At 42.4% G+C, this 25,972-nt stretch overlaps 1 protein-coding gene and 1 long non-coding RNA gene across 3 annotated transcripts in view; one reads left to right on the top strand and one right to left on the bottom strand.

Annotated features, from left to right (window-relative positions):
- Positions 1-210: 210 nt before the first annotated feature.
- LOC137861319 (uncharacterized) lies at positions 211-9,312 on the bottom strand. The gene is made up of 3 exons (XR_011099543.1): positions 9,133-9,312; positions 8,903-8,964; positions 211-3,451 (listed from the first exon to the last, which is right to left on the bottom strand). It is a non-coding gene; the product is annotated as an uncharacterized lncRNA (long non-coding RNA).
- A 6,087-nt stretch (positions 9,313-15,399) lies between these two features.
- GOLIM4 (golgi integral membrane protein 4) overlaps positions 15,400-25,972 on the top strand; it is a 31,958-nt gene continuing 21,385 nt past the window's right edge. The window contains exon 1 of one of the 2 annotated variants that reach the window (XM_068691676.1): positions 15,400-16,105. In XM_068691676.1, coding sequence (XP_068547777.1) covers positions 15,919-16,105 — 187 coding nt within the window. In that variant the 5' untranslated portion in view covers positions 15,400-15,918. The remainder of the gene's footprint in view (positions 16,106-25,972) is intronic. The other variant, XM_068691675.1, reaches the window with a different exon arrangement.

Here is a 25,972-nt window from a genome sequence, read left to right as displayed (position 1 = left end):
GTGACATTCTTAAGAAAAGTGAATTATCTGAACACACACACACAAAAAATCTAACAATCTAAATGTCTGTAATCTTATCTTCCAGAAAAGACAACTACGTCCAACTTCTGCTGAAGCTGTAAGAAAGACTGTCACCTCCTAGGCCAGCCCATTTTTAACTCCTGGTCTCCAGAAGAAATTTTCATAATGCACAGAGCTTTCCTGGCATGTTTACAACATACCAGGAAATGAGTACTCCAAAAAAAAAAACCTTCATCATGTTTGCCTCCCATTAGGAATAAACCCAACAGGACTTTTTATGATTACTGGCTACCTATGCTCGCTCTGGAGTAATCAGCAATAAAACCAGCTGAACACCAGAAAACCCTGGGCCATTGTGTGTTTACGATTCTTTTAAAGCTGGCACTTTAAAGGCTGACCCTGAATCATCCTGACCTTAACTTAGGTGCTGAAATGTCTATGCTTTATGTTATCAAGGAAAGAAACTGCTGCTTTCAAATGTTCTTGACCTTGTTCAGCACATTCCTCGTGCCTTAACTGATTTGCTTTTAGTTGCTAATAAAGCACAGTCAATGAGTTTAGAGATGACAAATGGAAGCTGCAGAAGTTGCATTCCAGGAGCATTTGTAATTTCTTCTAACAATTAAGAGTTCCCTTCTAGCACTGTGAACTCCAGATTGCTGTGGATGCTCTGTCTTTTGCTTATATTTCTATGAATTATTATGTGATTTCTACAAACACACTCCAGCATATTGTACTTACATCAACACTTATTAATGCTTAGCAAAACTTTTGACAAATACGGTCTGTTCTGGGTATGCACAAACACCGAAAATAATATTGAGCTACAGAGTCATCATTATTTTCTAAGCCCTATTTTCTCTTTAGCACAACAGATGTCCATTGAAAATAAAAATATGTTTCCAATGCTTTTAAAATTATGAGGATTTTTCTTCCACAAACGTTTCCCTTAAAAGCTGCTCCTGAGAAAAGCGAGTGACCAAAAGCCCAGTTTGGAGCTGCCCCGGTGAGTCCCTGTGTACACAGACTTCCATTTTCCTCTCCAGTTTGAGCAGTTCTAGTAAACGTGGGATTGTGCAGTAGTAAAATGTCTCTGTTCAGCAGAAATGCACAGATGCATTTTTATTTGTGAAATAAAACCTGGATTTTAAGGGGTGAAATTCTGAGATGTAAATAATCCTGTTGTGCCACAGCAACCCTCTTACAATAGGTTTAAAACCAATTTGCCATAAATATTTGTGTGCAAGCCAAAAAAGCAGTCCAAGTATACAAAATTGATACCTAGTAGGTCAGTTCTAACTAGTGCAGGTCAGACAATTACCTGTTGGTTTCAATTAAGCTTTGCAAAACACCCCTGTGTCAGAAAGAAAAATAATGAGGTAACATAAACCATAGCGAGTGCTTCACTTACAGTGCCAACTTTGGGCTGTGTGAATCAAGTTTGCACTGAAAACAAGCAACTCACCAGCACGCTAAGAATAGTAGATCAATGAAAAGCAGGATGAAGACCTGAGGTAGGGAATTAGAAAGTCTTATGAGACTTGCCAGAGACAGCCCAGTTTCCACCAGCTGGGGACAAGAGCTTCACGACTTGCTTTCACTGAAGTTCCAAGGTAACAAACAGAGGCTGTTATCATCCCACTTGGCACTTCTTTAGCATGTTCATCCTGGCAATCTCAAAAACATTTTACAACCCTTTGGCAAAGGCTGCCTTAAAGTTCTGGAAAAGTTTCCTGAATCTTATTATTAAATTATGGACAGGAAAAAAAAATCAATAAAAAATAATAGCATTCAAGTGTTGTATTAATATCTAGGGATAGCCACAGCGATGAGTTAAATTGTGAAAAAACACATTGTGATAAAATCTTTAAAGTATAAATAAACATATGGGAAGAAGAGAATGACCACACTAATTTACAGACAGGAAAAAGGCATTTGTGTAGCATGTCCGAAGTAAAGCAGAAGCAGAGACAAGATGCTTGGAGCAGAGAGAGGATGCTCAGAGCAAGTATCTTGAGGCTTGTGCCAGTGTCCTATAAGGTGTTTTTGTTTGTTTGTTTGTTTGTTTGTTTGTTTTCAGGTAGTAAAGGGCATGCAACTGAGACATGAAGGTGTATCAGCTGATGGAAACTGTAGATGAATGTTAACATACAGCTATAGTTTCTTATTTAGTGACATAGCAAACGTCTTTGAACTCTGTGATGAAATCTCCACCAATTGGGGAAGGATTTTATTTTATTTTTTCTATTTACTATTCTTCATCTTTTTATTGGCTCTGAAATACTACTGAGGACATGAACACAGGTGGCCCCAGCCAGCTTTTATTTCTCTTGGACAGAATCTACTCTCAAGCCAAGTGGAAGAGGAGTGCCGATACAGTATTTACAGTATTTGTAGAGGGTGAAATGCTGTGGCTTCAGGTAGCGAACCTCTTCAGTCATACTGCCCAAGCAAAGTGCCAGAATCTGCCCAATGCAGATAATAAGATCAAAACAAACAAAAATCCTGTTTTACTTAAGCATGTCCCAAGCGGTCACACTCTGAAGACAGTACGCCTTGGTGACAGCGCACCTATTAATCCACCTCCAAACACACAAGCCAGCTGAAGCCAGTAGAAACCAGAAGTACTTTTAAAACCAGAATTTTTACTGAAGCTGTGAGAAATGGTCCAGGCCAGAATAAAAGCCCAAACGTATTACAGGACCTTGCAGCTCCTTTCCCAAGAGCTGGCAAATGTTTCTTGCACCCCTGGTATAAGGCACCGAACAAAGCCAACCATGGTGGCTCCATGCAGCCAGCAGGACCCATTCAGCTACGGCTCTGTAGGAAACCTCCCCAAGTCAGGGGTGGGTTGATGTGTGCTGGCTTTCCACTGGCTTTCCGCTCTTGTTTTCAGGAACTTTGAATGTTTGGGGTTTATTTCAGTCTCTGTAGTCACCTCGTGGAAGGGCAATGGGAATTAAGTCTGCAATCTAAACCAGAGTGCTTTAGCTCTCAGAGGACTTAGAAAAGGGAGGCCAGAGAAAAGGGAGACAAAGATAAAGCCGAAGCACACCTGGCTCAGTTCAACCACTCCCTGAGGCTCACACAGTCAGTGTTAGTGCCTATCACAACCAACCACAGCGAAGTCAGGGGATTTTATAAGCATCAGTGACTTGGTGCCATCTGGTGGACAGACACTGCAGGCCTAGGGCATCATCTGCAGCAAGGTTACTGAACACTTTCTCCCTGAACTAGAGTTTGTGCCTAAAGGACATCCGTGTTGTTTGTCCCTGCTTCTTCTGTAGCCCACAGGAACAACACCCAAGGCCCCCAGCTTGTGTGAAGGTCTGAGACATCGCAGAGTGAACGGTCACACAAAGCAGCGTTTTGCTTGACCCTCGCAGAACATTCCTCACAGCAATAAATGAAAGCAGAACACACGCTATTTCTGCTGAGGAATCACAGAGAAATTTTAAAACATCAGAGTTAAAGATCTAACAATACTGAAGGAGAAGAAAGGAGATGAAGGAGGAATCTTGTGCTGGCTGCAGCTCAGAGGCCTGAAGGGCAGGAATCAGAGCTAAGGGCAGACACCTCCTGTCAGAGAGCAGCACCACGGATCAAAGCAGTTCCTACCGTAGTGCCCAGGGATGCTCTGCTTCTGCTGATAAATTCAATGTCATCCACGTACTGTATTGAATAAACATGACATAAAAATTAATATTTGAACCACACCTGAGGGTCTGAAGAGCGACCAACCCATCGTGACAGCATACATAGCTAATAGAAAGTAGGATTGTACCATGCTAATTGGGAGCCAGAACATTTCAGCACTTTACCACCAGGCTGTACTTGTAAGAAATATTTCTGTCACTATATATTCTCATTACAAGGTGTTAAAATTGGCTAACAAATATACTGCTCCGTTTTAATGTATTAAATGGCTGTACTTTAGCGAGTGTTTCTTGTCTCATTAAAACATTTTCTCACAGGCACAACATCGCGGGTGCAGTGGCTTTGCATACAGAGGCCTCCATTCACTGCCATGTCTTGAAACATGAAGTCGCATTTTGTTGGAAACCCTCAGGAAGGATTACTTACTCACCTCAAAGCAGTCATTATTCAGCATCTGAGAGGTCACTAAGAACCCAACTTTTATTTATTATTATTATTATTTATTTATTTGTTTGTTTCTGCAAACACTGCCATAAGTATATTTATATACATCATTTACTTTTGTGGTGCTTATTGTCATGAAGAGATGATGTTACAGGCTATATACCTCTCAGTCCGGGTGGATGAAAAGGCATGGGAAAGCTCCTTGCTGATGTATGTACATCTGAAGCACGCAATAAGGCCCTACATAGGTGGCATTTCTCCAGAAGGCAGCTGTGTTCTAGAAGCAACATAGGAAATAAGACACTGGGGAAGCTGGAGAAGGATACTTTTGGGGTGTTCTCCCCATTAAAAAACTTACTAAGAAACTTGGTATCAGCAGTTAGCCTGTTTGCCTCTCCTTTTGTCTCCTCCATCATCCGTGTCTTTTCAGTAGGATCAACATTACAGTCCTCTGCTAGACAGAGTCTAGTGATGGAGACATACAAGTTAAATCTCTTTATGCACATTTACGATGTCCACAATGAAGTGGTCATACCCTTTATTTTGTAATCCTTTTTCCAAGCTGGGTTCAACAACAGGACCTTGGTCTCAGGGGTCAATACAGCCTCTAAGTCAGCTTAAACTTCAAGGCAGAAGGTATTTATAAGCTATTGTGCAGAGAAGCAGTATATCCAAAGTATAACATCAGAAAATATTTTTTTCCATACTCAAATCTTTAGGTACAATGGAAAACAAATTAAATTGGCAGGAGTACATTCCTAATGGGTAGTTTCTGTAAAAACAGCTTATTATTTGAAGTGAGAAACTCTCCTCCTGCCTGCAAAACTGGAGATTTACAGTACAATTCTCATCTGGCTTCGGATGACATCAAGATTTTTCAAGCTGGTCTCCAAAATAGTCAGAAGCCCAGGAGTTAGGACACCAACAAAGCGTGCAGATGCCAGCAGTGAATTCTCACTTGCCCTGATCCAAAGAGAGCTCTGTAGCCTGCACCTCCCACCTCTCAGGTAATTTTTGTCTGTACATCATGCTGCTGACTGACAAGGCTTATCCCTCCATCTCAGGAACAGAGCTTTGAGAAATGTGCTCTTTTGAATGCTCTTTTTAATTTTTTTCTGCATATGAGGAGATCTTTATGTCAAAAGCAGCTCAGATAACAAAGCCCTAACAGTCTGTGATTGAGCGTAGAGGCTAATTTACTCTTTTGTTTTTAAAGGCAGGATCCCAGTCAATGTTTCTTGTAGTCAAGGAGAATTTGAATTCAAAGGAATTTAACTTGTGTCCCAACAAAGCGCTATGGCACAGAAACAGGACAGAAAGCTTGGATGTGTGTTCTGGATCTCTTCTATAAACAGAGGGTCTGGGGCTCTGGCAGTACTGAAAAGATTTCCAGTGATTTCAAGGCATATGATCAGATCTCTTGGGTGAAGTTTCCTACTCTACAGGACTGCTATACATTTAATTGCACGATTTCCTTTGTGAGTAAAAAATAAAAAACTATTATCATCAGTCTGTGGCTTTGCAGTCTTGACATAAAATCTGGGCAAGCACCAACCAATTGAAATACACTCTGCAGGTTTTTAAATGCTTGCGTCGCAAAGTTTTGATGAGTGATGACAGCTTTGGCACCTTCAAAAGTGTTTATTAGTACCAGAAGAAATTCTGCTTTAAATAAAAATATGGGGCACTTACAGGTTTGTCTTCCGAAGGTGCTCTATGTGTGCCTTCGGAGGTAAATGATGTCTATGTGTTTTTTCCTTTACTGCTTCTCATTCAACTAAGTGCCATTTCTTCCATGTCTTCCTTTTTAGGGCAGCCAAAGATCTCACTCCGCAGCAAGGTGTCCGTGTGTCCAGCTGTGCTTTGGTCCTTCAACAGCACCAAGCATAACAACCTGCAGATGCTGTAGCTTTTGAATGTGCTCATGTAGTCACACACAGCACTCTACAACCCTCTGAAGTTTACAGGTCAATTCATAAAGCTGGAACTTTGTGGGAGTACTAGCTTGCCTGAGAGGTAGTTAATAACCCGAACATCAACTTTAAGCAAATTCTGCTCTTTTGGGACAACTGTTTTCCCCAAAAGTGGCATTAGAGGGTGTCATCCAGCTTCTGTGAACCCCAAAGTTATCAGTTGTGTGTAGCATCACACATAAATCAGATAACGTAATATATTTGCCTGGGTTTCCACTCAGAGTAGAAATTAATTTTCCATGAAAAGAAAATTCTTTGTTTCAAGCCAGTCCATGTACATTTGATGTTTATTAAAAAACGTTTGCATATTTGGATGTAAGTGATGGATAAGGAGAATGGGCGATCCTGACTAATCCTGAGGCTTCATGTCTTCAGAAAATAATATAAAACCTACCTCTTGAACTAGTCTCAGTATTTGTGAACACAGAGCCCTAAAAGACAGAGTACACTGACCTGAGGAAAAAAAGACAGAAAGTTCAGTAAGCCCACTCTGACACATCTCTCAAAATACCATTGTGATAAATGTAAAAATTCCCCGTTTTCAGGATGAACAAATTAAGGAGGGGTAAGAAACTTACAATGTGACCTAGTCTATGGTTACCATAATCTACTAACCAAACTTCATTTCTATTTCCCAAAGCAAAGACAATCCTCTTCACTCAAAATAGCAAAAGTGAAAAAGTAAGAGCCTGACTTCAAAAGCTCTTCAACTCCGTAACAGCAGATCAAGTGTATTTTAATTAGAAAAAGATTCAGACTGCATAATACAGGTCTAGCTCTGGACCTGAACTGTTCCAAATTGCAGCTTGGCTGTCGTGTTTCAGCTGGGGCCTCTTACTTTTACTGTGGAAATAAAGATGAAAAAATTCTCCAGTGTAACATTGGTGTGAGTCCAAATTGACAATAAAATTACTGGAGTTTCTTGGGATTTACTCTAACAGGAAGTTTTATCTCTGCCTATCAGCATTAGTCATGCATTAGGTTGTAAGTCAAGTCAAAACAAAGGAATCACGTATTGAATTGTGAAGTCAAAAGAAAGAAAAGGCAAAATCTGAAGTTTGCGATATTCAACAATCTGATGTTGAATATGACAGAACCAGTATGTCACCCCAGAAAGCTGCCCAAAGGAATTCTAGTCTTTGCTTTATGTACATAATACACATCTCAGAGTATGCTCCTCTTCTGAGAGGTGAAGATCGTTGTTAGATATGCGTGCATATTTGATTTGATTAGGAGTCACACTTTATATCAACCATTCTTAGGGGTATGAGGTCAGGAATTATTTTACTTTTTAATTTCAGATTTGGATTTCAGATTTCTGCTGTCTGGAACTGGAGAAATACATCAGCTTCCTGAGAGCACGTCCATTCTGCATGTACTGTATGAATGCTAAAGCCATGTCGCGTCGTTGCAACAGCCCCCTCCCTTCTTTGAAGCACTTTTCAGATAAAACCAGTTAATTCTAAGCAAGCAGGAAGTTAACCTGACTCACTGCAGAAAGCTGACCATAATGAAATATTATTCTACCAAAATCTGGCAATTCCCTCTCCTCATTGCTGATGTTTGATTGCTAAAATATCAAATGACATTTCTTGATTTCCAGTTGCTTTGGATATTTAACCCCTTGGAGCAAAACAGCTCTGCTCCAGATGTACTTTAATCTTCCTCACTGTTTCTGCCAAATTTCTGTTTTCTGTTTTCCATTTGCTCTGTGCTCTCATCACAAGCAATGTGTCTGTGTCACTTCCTCCTTGAATGCTTAAGCTTTTTCTTCAGTCATGCAATATGTAAGAAGAAAAGCCAAAACAAGAATCCGAGCTCTTTATGGTGGCTATTTTTAAACACAGGAACTTCTGTGGGGCTCAGTTTGAAAGGGAGATTCCTTTTGAAGAGCAGATAATAAACAACAGCAAGCTAGAAATAACATGCGTGTAAAACCTCATGTGCCCAGGGCAGCACAGAGATAGGAAGCTCATTCCATCCCACTTTGCTCTTCCTAGGACCTGTAAGAATTGCCACCCCCTCTACTTTACAGGGCACCTTCTGGAGGGACCATCAGTTCCTCGGTCTGCTGGCAGCAATGTATTGTAGTTCTGAACCTTCACCCGGAGACAAGGTTAGGATCTCATGTTTAAAATAGGATGAGTAGAAAATAACCGGAATATTTTCCCAGAATACTAGGATATTCTGCTACAAAACTGCATGAGAAACCTAGAGAAGACAAGCGCTGTCCCTGGGTTTCTGCCAAGGATATAAATGTATTCCAGCCAGAAACTTTTGCTGTATTAAACGGTGCCGTGGCACCAGGCAGCGTGCTGGGGTGCAATGATGGCTGTACTGCTGCAAGGGGATTCCACTTCAGAGAGTGGACATCAGTAGAGAAACCACTGATGCTGCCTAACCCCTTGTTCCTGCTCACATTCTTGCTTCACTACCAGTTTTCTGTTACTTTTGCATAAACAAATAGTTCCAATAGAAACTTATCTTTAAAAGTCTGGCATTTTACCATTGACTGTGACAACTAAAGGCAGCTCTTCCTGTTTTCCCTGTATTTACAAAGTATTTCCATGCTATTAGATGCTAGTTGATACCTCGCTCCAGCCTTTCCCTCACTGCTCTACCCAGCCACCTATCTGTGTGAACTTCCAGGAATGCAATGTCTGAGATTATCATCCCATGATAAACTTGCTTCAATCAGCCCGTGAATTGCAAGGCTTTAGGGAGAACTACACACAAACACCCCCCCTGGGCTGAGTACAGCGTCCTCATTTCATGAGAAAAACAAATAAAAAATAAAAAAGTCTCACACTGGGCTGGTCCTGATGCTTCTTAGAAGCCATCCATCATCACAGCCAGGGCATCAGAAGGTCTGATAACGTAAATGAGTAGATTTTACTCTGAAGGCTCATTATTGATTAGGCAGTAATTTCATACAATGATTCTTAATAGCAGCCACGGCACTTCTTCATTCACCGTGTAAATGCGCTGCGTAAATGCTTGTAAAACTTTATGAGCTCCATTGCCCCAAAGCACTTACAGGCAGATTATGATTAATAAATCACACACATGCACACCAGCCCGTGTCTCTGGCTGATGACACGGAGCTGTACATCCACTGGGCTGTGTCACAAGGAGCTTCTTTTCACTGTGAGGAGCTCTTTTGTCAGCTAACTCGAAAAGACACGAGTCCCCTCACAGCTGAGCTCTATCAGACTTTTAATTAACTTTACTTTTTTCCCCCACACATGGCCCACCAGCTGTTGCCTTCATCTCACACACTCCCCGCCTCGCTTATTGATGCTGCTCAGCACCCAAATCCTCCCCAATGATGCCTTTATTTCCTGGCCTGACATCTATGTGGCTTTTTTAGGGTGCAAAGCAGCAGCCTGGCTTCCTGCTGAACCTTCTGAGAGCCCCCACTAGGTGGCACCGAGTCTCTGGGATTCTCCTCTCCGCCCGCAGATTTATTTCCCTCGCTTTGCTCCAGGTCTCTCCCTTTTTTGCAGCATTTCCAGCCCCTGAGCTCACCGGTTTTAATAACCGCAAAAACAAACAGCTCCTGGGATCTTTTTTCCTGTGCTTACAGTGCTGCACGGACCTAAGCCAAAAAGACGAGCTATCCCTTTTCATGGACATAAAGATTAATTTCCGATGTCATTTCTACACCAATTCAAGAAATTTACTGCATAACCATTAACTGTCAGGACCACCCTCATTATAAAAGGTTCTTAGAAGTTCCTTGCTTCACCCACCTCACTTATGGGTGCATGCAGAATAAAGCTGACCTCTGCACGAATTCCCATTATCCCAGACAGCCTGACCAACTGGGCAGACTGGGAAAGCTGCAAGGAAAAGTGCTGTGGCAGCGGCTGAGAGCTGCACGCAGGTATTTATCTCCTGGTAAATGCCAGCAGGGGGAGAGTCCTGCACAAAGACCTTTGAAGCTTGGGAATACAAAGCCCTTGAACGGAGCACACCCAGGAAAGGAAATATTATTTATTGACTGGTTTGATATATTGACAATATATTTGACCAGGCTCATCGTATCCCTTAAGGTGTCCAGGCATGTGCAATGAGCTGCCTGGACTCTGGGACTGAGGCGAAACCTCCAGCAGCTCATGTGGTAAGGCAGAATTTCACCCAAATTCCATCAGAGTTCCATGAGGAATTCTTCAAAGCCATCTGAGCTACCAGCAAGGGAAACACTTGCACAAAATAAAATAAAATAAAATAAAATAAAATAAAATAAAATAAAATAAAATAAAATAAAAAACACAGAGCCAAAAAAGAAACCATATAATGAAGTCCTAAAGACTAGGAAAAAAAATAAATCAGATGAATTGCAGAATTTCCCGAAACACAACAAATGAATCAGGTTTTGATGTAAATTAAGAGAAAAGACCGTGTGCATTTTTCTGGTGCATTTGAGCAGCACAAAGGCTAGAAGCAAGCTGACTAAAACTAAAATAAAACTTCAATCCACGGATAACCCCGAAACTGACTGGAAAAACAGCTTCTACTTCTGAGTGCGGAAGGCCAAGGTACTGTCACTAATGGAAAAGGCAGCCCTGTGAACATGAAAAAGAATGTGAACATGGCTGTTAAATTCTGACTGCAGTTTAGTCTTATTTAAAGCTCTTTATCTACATTTCTTCAGATTTTGTAAATAGATTCCGGACTGCTTGTTTTCTCTCCCTGCATTAACACTAGAAAGTAAACAGTCCCTTCCAAACTCCCTTGCAAGTCCCATTTCAGGTCCTTAAAAAATCCCAAAGATATCACCGATATAAACATCAGTGAAATGTACATTAGTTCATCAGTCACTGTCTTTATCTCGCGGTGACATGTTAATGGAAACAATCATGAAAATGAGATTTCTCTTTCCTGGCAGGTCAGTTTCATGGCCGTTGGCTATCAGAAACTGGCTTTTATTCAGGTGCTGGAAAACTAAAAAACTGGGAAAAAAAAAAAAAAATGGACTCATCTGACAAGACTGAAAAAAATGGTGGATGGAACAAGTCAAAACTCACTGGATTATTTACACTTCCATCTGCCATGGCCTCCAGTCTGGCTAGCCCGACGGGAAATGCACCAGGAAAATGAAATCACTGGGGATTACTCCGTGAGTTAGAAAAAACAACGTCTGTAGTCAATGTTCCCAAGTCCTACATTTTCTTCTGACTCGCAAAAGAGTCCAAATGCTGTCTTTTGATAAAACGGGGATGCCCACTTTCCTCTTGGACTTTTTTGAGTAGGAATCAGGATTCCCCAACCTAAAACCCTATGACACAGAAGCCCCAGCAGGCTGCCGTGCCCCAGCTGTTTTGCGTGGTGCTCGCCCGGGTTGGACTCTCCCCGGCTGTTCACACCTCACCGAAGGCTCAGACCCTAATCGCTTATATGCGGTCGCTCTTCCTGCAAAATACATCCACCTGCATGAGTCAGGCTGCACATTATCATTGTTTGCATTTCACTTAGTGGTTCAGGCTGATCTGTAGAACAAACAAAACGCGGAACCAAACCGCGCACACATCCCTGCCTCAGAGCGCTTCTGTTCCTTGCTGTCAGGCTAACAACTCAAATGTCATCCCCTTAATCACACGGACATTCATATTATCAGCAGCACTCAAATATTATTTTCTTTGCTTTGTAAAATGCCAGCTGTCAGGAATCGCAGCACTCTCCAACTGCACGTTTCTTATAAGGGGGATCATCAGGCGATTGTTTAAAGTTGATTACTGATTCAACAATTGGTATCTAACTGATTCGGGATCCTAATATTTGCTTTAAGCTGTTACTAGTGATTATTTTTTATGCTGTCATCTTGAGAACAATGGGGCATATAATGGTGTGAGGAGCTTTTTCTGGGGATTGCAGCAAGGGCTGGCTCAAATTCCTGTGCTTCCAAGTCAAGCAGGGCAAGGCAGTTCCCAGCGCGCCCTAGACGTGTCGTGCTTCCAATGCATCCCTAGCTCCGAACAGTTCTGCTAATTCCTTGTCCTCTTGCAACAAGTGCACATTTTAATGCATCTGCTCCCCTGCGTTAATTATTTACAAGGGTAATGTTTTGGAGCCACTAAAACGACAAGGCTCTTCGAGTCATGAAGCACCAGAAACAAGATGCTCAAGGTCTAAGCGTGTCCTCTGTATTCATCTGCACTAGTAACCACATTTTCTCACCTCAGCACGGCACGCTGTTTTAATTTTACTCTGCACCTATGCAGAATTTCTGATTGGTGTTTTATCCCCATTCTTATCATGACTGCCAAGTGGTTTTAAAAAAATGCATCTTCATTTGTATCCCAGAGGTAGAAGTCAGTCATCTGTTATTCTACAGCCAGAACCAAGGTCCAGAAAGCAAATGTCAAAACTGTGCTGAGTTTCCAGTTTGGGATACCTTATTTTTGATATTTATTATTATTATCATTATTTTTTTTTTTCAGATTAAGGAGCACAGCACTTTCTATATTGAAACACAGCCCTGCTTGTCTTCACCTCAAATTAGGACATCAGCCAACGGAGTTCAACTGATTACATAAGCTGGAAACTCAGACAAAAGCAGATGATAGGTCAGCTATCAAAAGCCAGGTTTAAGTGACTTCCCCTAACGCCACAGCCTATGACCTCAGGCAAAGATAAGTTCAATCCTACCAGGAGCATTCACCTCATGAAGTCCAACCTTTTTATTTCTTCAGTTCCTGGCCACTAATAAATGACACTGTGTGTTAAAACAAACTTTGTATGCATTAGTGAGCTTCAGTCACAGGACAAAAAGGTCATTCTTGCCTAAACATCTGCAGTTGGAATGTACTTTGTAGCTGGAGAGGTAATAACATATGCCTTGCCAGGACATTCCTTAACTTTTGGCAACCAAATGACTGGGCTGTGAGTTGTATAGGACAACCTTCACTGTACATTTCCACAACTTTGGATCCCTGATCCATTAATTGGTAGGTTTATATATATATATACATATAAAATCTGCTGTCCGCTCTATTTAACTGCTGTGTTCATTGGATCATTCACGAAAAAAACTGTATAAATGTCAGCTTATGAATTCCCTGTTGTAACCTCTGAGTGTGCTTCCTATGGTAAAACATGGCTCAGAAAAGACTATCCCTTTTTTTTTCCTGATTGCATCAAGAACTTACTCAGTAATTAATCAAAGTAACATTCCTCTCCTAGCTACTACTTTAAATATTTTTTTTTAATATATTACAGTCTTTTTTAGGTCCAAACCTTTCTATATTGGGACTTTCACTTGAAATTTGCATAATAGCTTCACATAATTGTCCCTTGCTCCCAATAAATTACTTATTTTAACTAATTGGTTTGCTCATGAACAATCACAATTTACATGAGCTGAAGATGAGATGTAACTAGCTATTACTGAATGTAGGTAATATTTGATTAAGCAAAAGAGACAGAGACTCATTTCCTTTCCTTCTCAGCATTTGTTAATGATATTGCCAATTTCTACAAGCAGATAAATTAGATTTACCATAACAATTACATGTGTTTGGAATAGGTTTTAAATAATGATGTTAATTCAGTGTCCTTTTAAATTTATGATGTCTATTCAATGAGTATAAACCCATAATGATGACCAAAAGTGACAAATGTATTCAGATGTAGTAGCTGGTTAGCCAATTAATTGTTCTTCAGCACAAAGTCATCAAACTAAAGGCATAGACTGGTTTTATAAAAGGTAATGCAGGCAACAGGTGGACACACAAGAAGTTCAGCAACTTGAATAACTGCAAGACTGAAGTATAAACCACTTTCAGTGATTTCAAAGACTCAGTCCCAAGATAAAAAAGTGTTTTATGCTACATAACTGAGCTCATCCTGATGAGCCTGGTAAAGCAACAATGCACAGGACAACTCTGAAGGACTCTTGGGGAGGAAAGGGAGCTGGATTTGGATTCTGCGTGATGATATTAATAAGCCTACCGTGACTACATTGTGAAAGTAATGGATACTGAATGAAAATAAGGCAATTTGAAACACCTGTGGTTTTGAACAAAAGTTTGAAAATGTAACTTTGAGGGCTTCAGGAAGCTTCCTAAAGGCAAAGAAAATGATTTTTTTAAAAGCATCACTATTTCAAAGCAATTACAATCACTTCCTGGGTGCTTACCTCTCAGCTTTGAACAAGTCCCCTATCTTATAATTAAGAAAGCAAGGCATTCAGTTAAATTAAAAGACAATGAATAAAAATTTGAAATACATCTAGACAGAAGTCATACCAGCTTGTTGTACCGACTGCTATTTAGTACTGGTAGATGTAGAATATTTGAATAACAAATTTTTAAACCTCTTTTATGTTGTTTTTCTTTTAAGGCCAGAATAATGCCTGTGAAAAAAAACACAGATCAGTGAGTTGGATATGTTTAGAAAAAGAACTTTGGAGTACGTCTTTGATTTTTTGTTAATACCACTAGTTTAGCTTGAGACGAGCAGGTTTTTCTTTTTCTTTCCAGTAAGATACAATAGCAGAGAGAACTCTTGACATCATGCTTGTGAGGGATAAATCCCATAAAACTTTCCTCACCTCTTTATGCATGACAGCAGCATTTGGGAGCAGGGCCCTAGCACAGCCATACTGTGTACCTGACCTAAAATCCAGCAGTGGCCTCAGCAAGGTGAAGGAAAAGGCCAAGCAGGGCGAGGGCAGCACCTCCTGGGTGCAAACAGCAGCCTGCGGATAAAAATAAAGGAACGGGATGACCAAGAGAAATGAGTATGAGTGAATAAGGGAACTGGGGTTGTTTAGTCTGGAGAAGAGGAGGTTTGGGGGAGACTTTATTGCTCTCTGCAACTACCTGAAAGGGAGGTGTGGGGAGCTGGGGGTCGGCTTCTTCTCACAGGTAACTAGCGGGAATGGCCTCAAGTTGCACTAGGGGAGGTTCAGGTGGGAAATTCAGAGACATTTCTCCTCAGGAAGAGCAGCCAGGCGTGCGGACGGGTTGCTGAGGGAGGTGGTGGTGTCCCCATCCCTGGGGGTGTTCAAGGGGAGGTTGGACGTGGTGCTTGGGGACACGGTTTGGTGTGTGACGGTGCTTGGGGGATGCTCGGACTAACTGATCTTGGAGCTCTTTTCCAACCCTAATGATTCTGGGATGTTAAAGCGGGACCTCTCGGACCCGCAGCCCTCACACTGAGCCCCTCAGAGGGGTCGCTGCGGGCTCTGCAAGCCCCGTGCGGGCCGGACAGACGCGGCGGGCACCCAATGCGCTCAGCCGCTGCCTCCCCGAAGGGAGGGGAGAGAGCCGCGGCCGGGCCCAATGAGGCGGCGCCCGGAGCGGGACTTCCTCCGGGGAACCGGCGGCGGCTGCGGCGGGGCAGCGGCGGCGACACGTAAGTGAGGGGCCGGGGGAGCTGCCTTTGTTCGCCTCGGGTGGCGGCGGCGGCGGTGGGGCCGGCCTGAAGGAAGGAAGGAAAAAAGGGAGAGCCGGGGATCCCCGGCCCCGCTTCAGCCCGGCCCCACCGCCGGGGGCTGGGACGAGGCGGCCGGGGGCAGCCCCCTCCGGTCAGCCCCTCGCAGCCCCCTCCGAGCCCCGCGGCCGCAGCATGCGGCTGGGGCAGCGGCCCCGCTCCGCCTCGCCGCGCCGGGGCCGCCGGCAGGAGGAGAGCGGCCCGGGTGTCGCCACGGTGGTGCCCCGGGGCTGAGGAGCCCTCCCGGCCCCTCTGTCCCTCCTCCACCCCCTCCCGGTCCTCCCTCCCTCCCTCCCTCCATGTCTCCGCCTCGTCGTCCGCCGCCTGCAGCCGCCCGCCGCTGAGCCGTGAGGGGCGGGGGGCCCTCGGGACCCCGCCGGGGGACATGGGCAACGGGATGTGCTCCCGAAAACAGAAGCGGATTTTCCAGAGCCTGCTGCTCTTGACCGTGGTGTTCGGCTTCATCTACGGGGCCATGCTGTACTACGAGCTGCAGAGCCAGCTGCGGAAGGCTGAGGCCACGGCGCTCAAGTACCAGCAGCATCAGGAGTCCCTCTCGGCCCAGCTACAAGGTACCGCTGCCAGGCAGGTCCCCTGCCCGTACACTCTGCTGGGGAACCCCAGCTCCAGCCGTCCCGGTGCTTGCCAAGTTTTGCTCCTTGCCTCCTTCTCCCCCTCCTCTCTCCCCGTGAGGTTTTGCTGTCAGGCCATGGTGAGCCCCCAGCCCCGCTGACGTCAGTGGGAGGTTTCACTGCTGGTTCCTAGAAAGCTCCCCAATTCCCTCGCCCCCGCACGCTTTCTGGAGTGCCTCTCGATCCCCAAGGGCTGCACATCGCTCGGCAGTTCCTGGTATAAAAGGCAGGGATGCTCCCATTCATGTCATACAGACCACATCCAGTTCTGGGACTTCTGTGTGCCTCTGTGTTGTCTTAGCAGTACTAGTGGTGCTGAGCAGCTACTCGGCTGTAAAAAGGCAAGGCTGCAGTTCCAGGAGGACAGCGTGAAAGTTAAATAGCTCCAGCAGGGTGAGGAATATTGTAATAAACATTTTTTTTTTCAAAGGGTAAGTTATTTGGATAAAGCTATTCTGTAGCTGTTGAAACAGCCTTGAATTTCTTGGCTTAAAGCTGCCACTTAAATACAGATCCATATGTATCTTGGTTTGAGGCTGCACCAAACGTGGGCTTTCAGTGCTTGAAGACGAAAAGATGCCGATCTCTGACACGTGCATGTCCCAAAATCAGATGCAAAGCGGCAAACATCTACGTGAAGCATCAGCACTGTAGGTAGGGCAAGACCTCAGCACCTCGCTAATTGTCGGGTGCAAAGTTATCAGCCCAACGTGTACAGAGGCCAAAGACAACCTTCAGAACAGGATTGTTTTCTCAAGGTTGTGTAAATCATGAATACAGGTGATCTGCTTCAGTTCAGGGCGATCTTCTGCCATGCTTTTTTACTGTGGAAGTGTACATAAGAGCACGTCCAGAAGCATGCTGCTTTTATGCAGAAATGGCAGAATTAGGCTTATGCTGTTAGATTCTCATAGCGGTTTGTAACTTGGAGTTTGCTTATCTGTGATCTGAGACCGTTGTTGCTTCATATTTCAATTTCAGGAAATAATGATGCAATGCCTTGGAAAAAAAAAGATAAAAATCCTTCATTTTTGTCACTAAAAAGGCCTGAGTGTTTGGCTGGGAGATGGGTATGTGGCAGTGGGCTAAAAGGCTACTTTTGCTAGTCTGTATATTTGCCAGCGGTATTTGAAGGGGAAACAGGAACATCTTGTTCTCAAGTTAAAATTCAACAAGTTGGCTTTTTCTGTTGCTGTGGCTATACCAAGGAGGGTCATGCAATAAACTTTGTCCTAACAGCGATAGTCTCTTGATCAGATGCATTGGGTCTGGATTGTGAGTTTTAACTTTCCCCTTCTGAAACGTTATTTTAAGTGGGCATCTACCCAAATGAATTCATGGAAGCAGCAGGCAATCAGTAGCTGATGAACGCAGCAACAATGATGCACTGAAAAAAAAAGTAAGAGAATAATTATATAAAAATGCAGCAATGAGAAATGTAAAATATGAACCAGGATCTGAAAATGCAAATACATTTGATTATCAATTAAATATCTTTAAATTGTTCTGGGATGCGTGCCAGTGCATCAAGCTAATAAATAGGGATGTTTAGCTATGCCTAATGCGGTAGCTGTAAACTTTGGGGAAAAAATACTTACAATTAAATCAGAGCATACAATGAAAAATATGATTTAAAAATAAAATTGTTTCTTAAAAATTGTTCTATGTTGTGGCAACAGTTAATGGAACTAACAGAGGGTGAGGCTGGGAGCTCCAGGCACGTTAAATGCAGCAGCAAGCGTTAGGTTCCTGACCTCCTGCTACAGTAAGTGGAAGTTACAAAGTAAACTTCTCTTCCCTGCATTTCCCTGTAGATTTCACATGACACTTGCTAGGATGAGCTGCCTTGTGTCATCACCAGCATTTCTGCAGAAGGAGTTCATTAGGGATGAGAACATGGAGAAGTCAGGATCTGTGCCCAGTTCATCCTGAGATACACAAACACTATGTTAACTGGTGAAATACAAAACCAAAGCTATTTCTGAACCTTTCCCATTTGTTAAACTCTTTCACATGGAACAACAGAAGGGAATTTGTTTTAAACAGAGAAGACTTGAAAACAATGCAAATGCTAACAGAAAACCTTGTGTTTGCAGGTGCAGCATCTGACTGCACTTTGAACTTTTAAATAGCCTGGATTTTAAATCAACAATGTCTCTGTTGCCAAACAAAAAAGCTCTGCAACTATCTAGGCTACATATCTTTGCTGTCCTTCACATTGCAAGATACATTTCCTTGGATTTATCCTTTTAGGAGAACAATAAAATGTGTCATTGCTACACATGCAGCACAACTTCTCTTCCTCGTGACGTAATTGGTTTCTCAAAGATGCTGATACTGGTGTAGAGATAACTTTGGGACTTGCAGTGTGTTGGGAGCACTGAAATCTTTAAGAGGGAAGCAGTTAAAAGGGCTGCTTCACTTGCATAGTAGTGCCAGGAGGAAAAGAGTGGGTGTATTCACAATGCTTGATTTCTTAGTGCTTACTGCTCTTTTCTGGGTGATTGAATAAGACTTTAAAGCTCATTACAAGCTGAGGAGAGAATTGAACCTTGGACTTCTGCTTCCTGAGCAAACATTTCATCAGTAAGCTTTTATTTAATTAAAAAAAAAAAAAGAAAAGAAAAAGGCAACTTCTTAAAGTTGGCCTTTTGAGGATCCTGAGGCTGTATTGTGCTGGGCTGGCTGTGCTCCTGGAAAGCCTGCAGGATTGAAACGCGTGGATGCCAGCGAAATACCACCCGGTCTCTGAATCTCGTTGGGTTTCCTTGTGGCTGTTCGGGCCTATAAGGGGAGCTGCTTTCCTGATTGTGCACAGAGGAACGCTGTTAGGGCTTGTGGGTGAAATATGAGTCGGTTTGGGAAATGCTTAAGGGAGTGTAGGTGACTCCTAGGTTTGTATATCCAGTCAGAGTTCGGTGCCAGAGTTTTAGGCTTGAAAGCCTTTGGTCTCCCCAAAATCTTGAGAAGGCTCCTCGGATATAGCTTGGAGTGTAGCCTCCCTTAACTTCCTGCTATCTGCTGTTTTCTCTCTCTGTAGTTTTTCAGGTTTTTCATCTGTGCTATGTAATAGGAACCTCCCTTTCAGTACTTGCCAGTTCTTTATGCCTGAATGAGCAGTGTTTTCTGTTTTTGCTTGAAAAGCCAGTCTTTTTAGATTTTAATCTTTTTCATGGTCTTGCTTTGTTCAAATGCAGCATGTGAAGCAGGCTGAATCTGCTGCACGCTTGGGCAGAAGCAGCACCACAACCTGCCATGGCAGAAGGTACAGATCACTGAAAAACGGTGATGGGAAAGGTGTCAAAATCATTTAGCTCATGTGCTGATCTGAAGAATGGGGCATACGATGGTTGTCGTAGGGAGCTCTGCTGTCTGTGGAGCTCACAGCTTAAGGTACTGGGCTGAGAAGTATTTGTGCCTCCTGAAATAAGATCAGGTTGCTGTTCGAGCAATGATTGACTTGGGAAGCCTAGGAATAACTGGCTGGAAAGGTTGGATCTTTAGCCCAGCTCACATTGTAGCAGATCTCGTGTTTGAAAGCTAGACTGCCAGGGCATTTCATGAAACAGAACGTCAAACTTCAGTATTATCATCTCTTAACAATGTCCTGATGGGCAAGGAGAAAGCAGGGCTGCTTCTGTAAGTAACGAGGGGAATGCCAGAGGCAAGATTTTGAGATGACACAGAATCTCGTGACTGCTAAGAAAACTAAGCCATTGTTATCTTAAAGTCCTTGTTTTCTGGCAGGTGTTTCACAGAGAAGCGGATCTCCCCAGTAAGCTGATTATTTTAGTCTCATTCTCTGAGCATTATGTGTTTGAAACATGAAGATAATCTTACTTAATATTCCTTAAAATGATTAAAACCAAAACTTGATACTGTTCACCTCCTGCAAAGATGCATCAAACAAAGTCTTAAGCTACTGGTTTACTGGAACAGACTTCAGTTACTAGAACAGATCTGCACTGACAGCCGTAGACAAACCCAATCATATCTTTGCTTCAAGATTTAATGTATCTACAGGATTTATTTATTTATTTATCAGCCTTGGCAACTTCTGGCTTCTCATCTTCCGGGTATTAGGTAATTCCTTGTGTACTGTTTTAATCTGTTTAATCTGTTTCAATCCCTAATCCTAATAACATCATACATTTACTGTCTTTTCCTCCCGTATTTTCCTGCTCTTAGAGTTTAAATGTCTGATGGCTTCAGGTGATCTCTGCAGGCTGAGGCTGTGCGAGGCAACCCAGCAGGGGCTCCGGACTTGCGAGTTGAGAGCATACACTGTTGTAGACAACGTCTGGATTTCCACAAAACTATTCCATCCAGTGCTAGAAAGCTTCACCTGAACAGCAAATGGAGAATTCCTCTGGGCCTTTTGTGCTGTGTCCTAAACCAAGGCCCCTCCTTGCAGGTGACCTGATAAAACTTGACCAGATCTGTAGCAGCCAGGTGTAGAGACTCGCACAATGTGGCACCGTACTGGATCCATAGATTTAAGATTACCTGGAGTTAACAGTATTTCTTCATACTCTGAGCACAGAAAAGGTGCTGGAGCTTTGAGTTCTGTAACCCAGGGAGCTGCTTTGCTCCTTATAGATCCAGAGGGATAGGTCTGGGCAGCTGAATTCCAAGACTGGAAAAAGCAAATTGAGAAAATGCGCATAGTTATAGTTCTGTGTGGTGGTGGGTAGGTGTTTTTTACTCCTGTAATACATTCCTGAATACTCTAAAATCACTTCCCTTATGGGCATAATACTTCCTGGATGAATATGTACTAGTGCTGCAACTTTACACCTGCTTGGGAACCGGTGTGCAGGTCACAGAGTATGTCGTCTAGATGAATGCTGAGCAGTATGAGATAGAGCCACTATCCTGAAACTCTGTGTTGCTGATCACAATTGAAGCCTTTTCAAGCTTTTGAGCAATGATCTGTGAACATTTCAGAGCTGAGAGAGGAGGGAGACAAGACAGGTGAATGCTTTGGAGGGTTTACGTTTGACGTTTTCAACAGTCACCTTCTGTCGTTTGGTCCTAGCAGGTGAAGTTTGACAGGAGCTTCTGCATCACCTAAATATCTCCAGCTTTGGTGAGGGAGACCTGTAGAGAAGGAGCAGATGCCACAACCTCAACCTGATGCAGCTGCAAACTGAGCCCGAGTCCTGCAGTCCCCAGCACAGGTCAAATGGTGTCTGGCTGTGCTAACCATGCGGAGCAGGAAGAGTTTTGGGGCAGCTGTGACTCTGCAGTTGCGCTGACAGTATTTTTGCAGTTAATGTCAGAGAGTTAGGTACTGCTGGAAGGGTCCAGCTAATACTGTAAGATTCTTACGCCTTAAATAAAACGTTCCAGACGCATTGTGTCACTGGACTGCGTGTTTTGGCTGGCAGGATGCCGGGTGTCTCTAGGTGGGGCTTCTGTAGGAATAAAGTTTCCACTCGCCCTCTGATTTGGGTATGCATTGTAGCATCTCTTACACAGTCGTGAGGATCTCGTCAGCAATTTGTGGTTAGTATGGTTCACTTTGCTCATTTTTGGAATAGGATCTTTGCATAGCAAAAAGTAATTACATCTGCCCTGCTAAAAAGTCAGGTGCTATTTTGAGGTTTAATTGTAGTGAAAGCTAAATAATTCAGATTAATAGCTCTGTGTACTCCATTTTTTCAGTAATTAAGGCAGAATCTGTTGTTGGGTGACTTTTTTAATGAGTCAGGGGTATGAATTTCTTGTCGTACTGGAGCCTGAGGTAAGCACGTAGGGAATACAGCCTGTTTGGATGCTGTTCTTTGTTTAAAAATGTCTTCTGTGATGGATGTAGTTCTGTTCTTTTTCTGGTGATCTAGCATAACTCAAACTTCCTGAGATTTTTCCACTATGTCTCTAATTGAAAAATTAAAGAAACTTCAACTGTTCCGCCTCTTCCTTTGCAGTTTTTTTCTTTCCTCCAAGGTATCCAAAATTAGCCTAGTATCTTATTTCCTAGAGGTGACTCAGATCCCGAACTTGGCAGTCATTTCCAGGGATAATTACAGAGATGCTGAGAGAAGCGTGGCCTGTTTGCCCTCCTGGAGGGCACGGTAGGCAGCCTATTCCTATTCATGCCACCACTGAATAATGACGTTTTCGGTGTTCCAGTCAATCTGTCATGCTCAGATGTATATTGTAAGGTTTGATAGTGATTTTCTGTTTAAAAAATAAAAACAATGATACATTAACTTAAACTACTGATTTTTTTTTTTTGTACGCAGCTTTTTGAAACGTACAACTGAAGCTGACTCCCAGTCCCTTATGTTAGAGCTCTCTTGAACAAATTTAAGGAAGCGGTTTAGCAGTTTTGTAAGTTGATAACTGTAGCTATTGCATCAATTTCTGCCATACTTTAAGATAAAAGTGCAAGTGTAGGTTTCTGTTGGGACAGACGGTTAGAATGTTACATGTGAAGTAATCCACACTGTTTTTCTTCACTGCCAATTTTAAACTAGTAGCTGAATGTATCTATCTGAAAAAAAAAGTGTATATATATGGAAAAAGATATGCAATCTTAGCAGCATGTAGATAGTCACTGGACTTCTTCAGAAAGTTGGAAGAGCTCTAAAACAATTTTTGAGAGAAGGAACAGGCCTTTGTTGCCTGGAGCCAAGAGGTGAGCAGCCCCAGACATTCAGAAATGAAATGGAAACTTGCTGCCACAGCCCTTCTGCATGTTTGTGTGTCTCTACAAAATGAGCCTCTGTGTTGTGACACAAAGGGCAGGAGAACTGAGAGAAGAAAATAAATAAAAAGGGGAGAGGAATCCTATTAGAAGAAAATTTGCTAATCACCCTGTGTCGTTTAAAGGACAATGTAAGCAGCATTCAGGCCACTCGCCAGCCAGAGTTGAACAGCCATGTACCTGTGTCTGACAGAAGGATGTGTTTTAAATACAATCATAAAAATAAAATTAAGTATTTGTCTAAAATCACCAAACAGGTTTTGTCTGAACAATTTACATTTATCACTCTAAAAAAAAGCAAACAAAACCAAACAGATTAAAAACCACTTCAGCATAGGCAGGTGGATAGGAAATGCCACATGCGGGGTGAGATGGTGATCTGATCATGGGCAGCACAAGATGTTGGAAGAAATCATTGGTGGAGTGTGCTGGAAATCTCTTCTGCGGTGGAAAATGTGATCTATTTCCAAATAAAAGTAATGTTTGAAGCCTAGCAGGCATTAAACATTCAATCACATTTAATGCTCCTTCTCAAACTTCTGTTTTGAGCAGCACCTACTCCAGTTTACTGCTTCAGCATGATAAATACCTCCCCAAATCTCACCTCATTGTTTTGTTTTGCTTGCAATTTGTTTATAAACATGTTGTTTCCTAGAGGTGGTCTTAACTTCTAAGAAAGAAGAGCATATATGAGGTAGGGTGAAATATGAGTCTTTTAAACTTAGATGTTTACTCCACTTTAGAAATCCATTTTCACATCATCATGATAAATGAAAAGAGGTGAAGACTATTTCTTAGAAACATAAGCGTGTGTTTCTGGGGTGAACTGCATTAGTGTGCTGAATTCTCCCATTCCACAACTGCAAACAAGCAGACTTTTAAGATCTGCAACACTTCTATGTGCTGTGCTTCAGCTTTTCCTTTTCTATTTGAGGATGCAAAGCTGAAGGTTTGATAAGCATATGAAACTTCTTGTATGCTTATCTGACCTCTGCACACATTCCAGAGTGGGTTTTGAAGTTCTATCATGATGAGTTCTGGTATCTTATTTTAATCTGTTTCCACACTCAATGTTGCAGAGCTTGGTACAAACCCTTTGATGTAGGGCATGTTCCACAGAGAGCACCAGTGATCGTTCTTGTCCCTGTCAACACCCCAGGGACCGAGTTGGATTTCATAGTGCTGGAAGCAGGAGGCTCACAGCTTCCAGTAAGAAATCAGCTGTGAGCTGTAACGGGCTCCCAGTGCTCTCTGTGGTAGGGACCAGCAGGATACAGGTACTTCCTCAGTTACCCTCTAGTTTTTCAGATACAATCTGACTTACCTGGAAGAGATGCCTGTGTTGCAAGATTAGAAAAAAAGTTGCATAAAAATGTAAGTCTTCAGTTCTGCGTTATCTTTGGGTAGGTTTTATCTGGTTGATTTTTAAACTTTGACGTAAATGCCTCTTAAGGCAGCATAAAGCTGCATAATTTGCTCAAGTCCCATTCTCCAGTTCTAGTTTAATGTTGGAGTGCTGACTGAGCTAAAGGAACAGACTTACTTTAATTGGTAGGCTACTTTTGGTGGGGTTTCTTGCCTTGTGCAGCTGAAATCATCACTAGGTTTATGATGGGCACTACAAAACCCCTGGATATGGAGATCCATGTATTAAGTACAAACCTCTCTTAAATTCATTAATGCTATGGGCAAAGTAAATGACCAGAGAATTAAGTCAAAGCAGTGGTTATTTTTAAGTACAATTACCACCACATTGATTTAGTTTGTCAGGAGAAATCCTGTTCCTTTGTTGTAACTGTTGTAATGTGACAAAGCTGTTATCTGTTTTTTTTTTTTATGTGTGAAAACTGAAAAGTGTAGGGCTTTGTTTTAAAGTGAACACAAATGCGATACTGCCTGCAGTGCTAGTTGGGGTTTTCAGTGAACAAAACAGAGCAGCCCATTCCTGTCTGTATACAAAGCTGTTCCTTAATTAAGCCAGAAGAAAGCTTGTTTTTCACGCACGATCAGCTTTGTGTTATCTTGGCTTCTATTTCTGTTCTTTTTATATGAATTCAAAACAAATTTTAAAGGGCATAAAATATGAAATAGCTTCAATATTTTGTTCAATGTATTGTAACTATACAGTTTCTGTAATGCTGTTTTCTTGCACTTTACTTAAAAAAAACAGCTTTCCTACTCTTTACTGTGGGAATGTTTCTTTAGCTTTATATTTCTTAGATATTTGCAGCGTCACTGGAATATCGATTTATTGTGAACCTCACAAATGAGTCTTCCAAGTAGGAGTGCATCCTGTGACCAGTATGGGTTGTACTGGTTGGATTGTCAGCGGTGAAGGTGAAACAGGAGATCTTCCAGTCTGAAGGCAGATTCACTGACTTAATGACATGCAGAGCTTGGAGCTGGGAGAGCGAGTCGTGCTATACTAATAACGTGTTCTCCCAGCATGAAACATTAGCATCAGATGACTCAAGAAATCTTTTCTGAGATCAACATTTTAATTATTATCATTGGACTAGAAAATCTATTCTAGAAGGGATTACTTGCCTAATAGAAATGTTTTTCTCCGAACAGAAAAGCTATTTGCATGGGTTCACAACTTAAATGGCTCTCTTTGAAGTGACAAGAACTTGAGATGTAACTGTATTTCTGTAACAAGTCTGTGTTCTACAGCCCTGCATAGCCTTACCAGAGAAGTGCTGGTGTGGTGGGCCCTGCTCTGCTGCTTCAGTTCAACTCTGCCCCAGTCTGAGACAAAATAACATTGGATGTTGCCAAGCCTACTGAAATCTGTTGGTTTTAAACCAAAGATGGTATTGCTGTGAGCTCAGAGAAAGATTGCAGAATTAGTTAAGAAACAATAACACTGCAGTTAGTGAAACTCCTGGCATCGTGTATATTTAAGTTCCAGTATATTCTTAATTTTTCAGCGTGTAAGATGGATGTTGGGGTGCTTGGGACTCTTTTGGGTCATGCTTCAGACAGACCAAAATGCCAAAGTAACACAGCCGCAGAGTTGCTGATAATGTAAAATCAGAAATACATTATTTTATATGTATAATAATGGCTTATTTTTTCTAATAATTTAACTGCTT

The sequence above is a fragment of the Anas acuta genome, chromosome 9 (assembly GCF_963932015.1).
Source record: "Anas acuta chromosome 9, bAnaAcu1.1, whole genome shotgun sequence".
Taxonomy (NCBI): domain Eukaryota; kingdom Metazoa; phylum Chordata; class Aves; order Anseriformes; family Anatidae; genus Anas; species Anas acuta.
The sequence above is the reverse complement of the archived record's forward strand: the minus strand, read 5'-3'. Positions and strand labels throughout refer to the sequence as shown.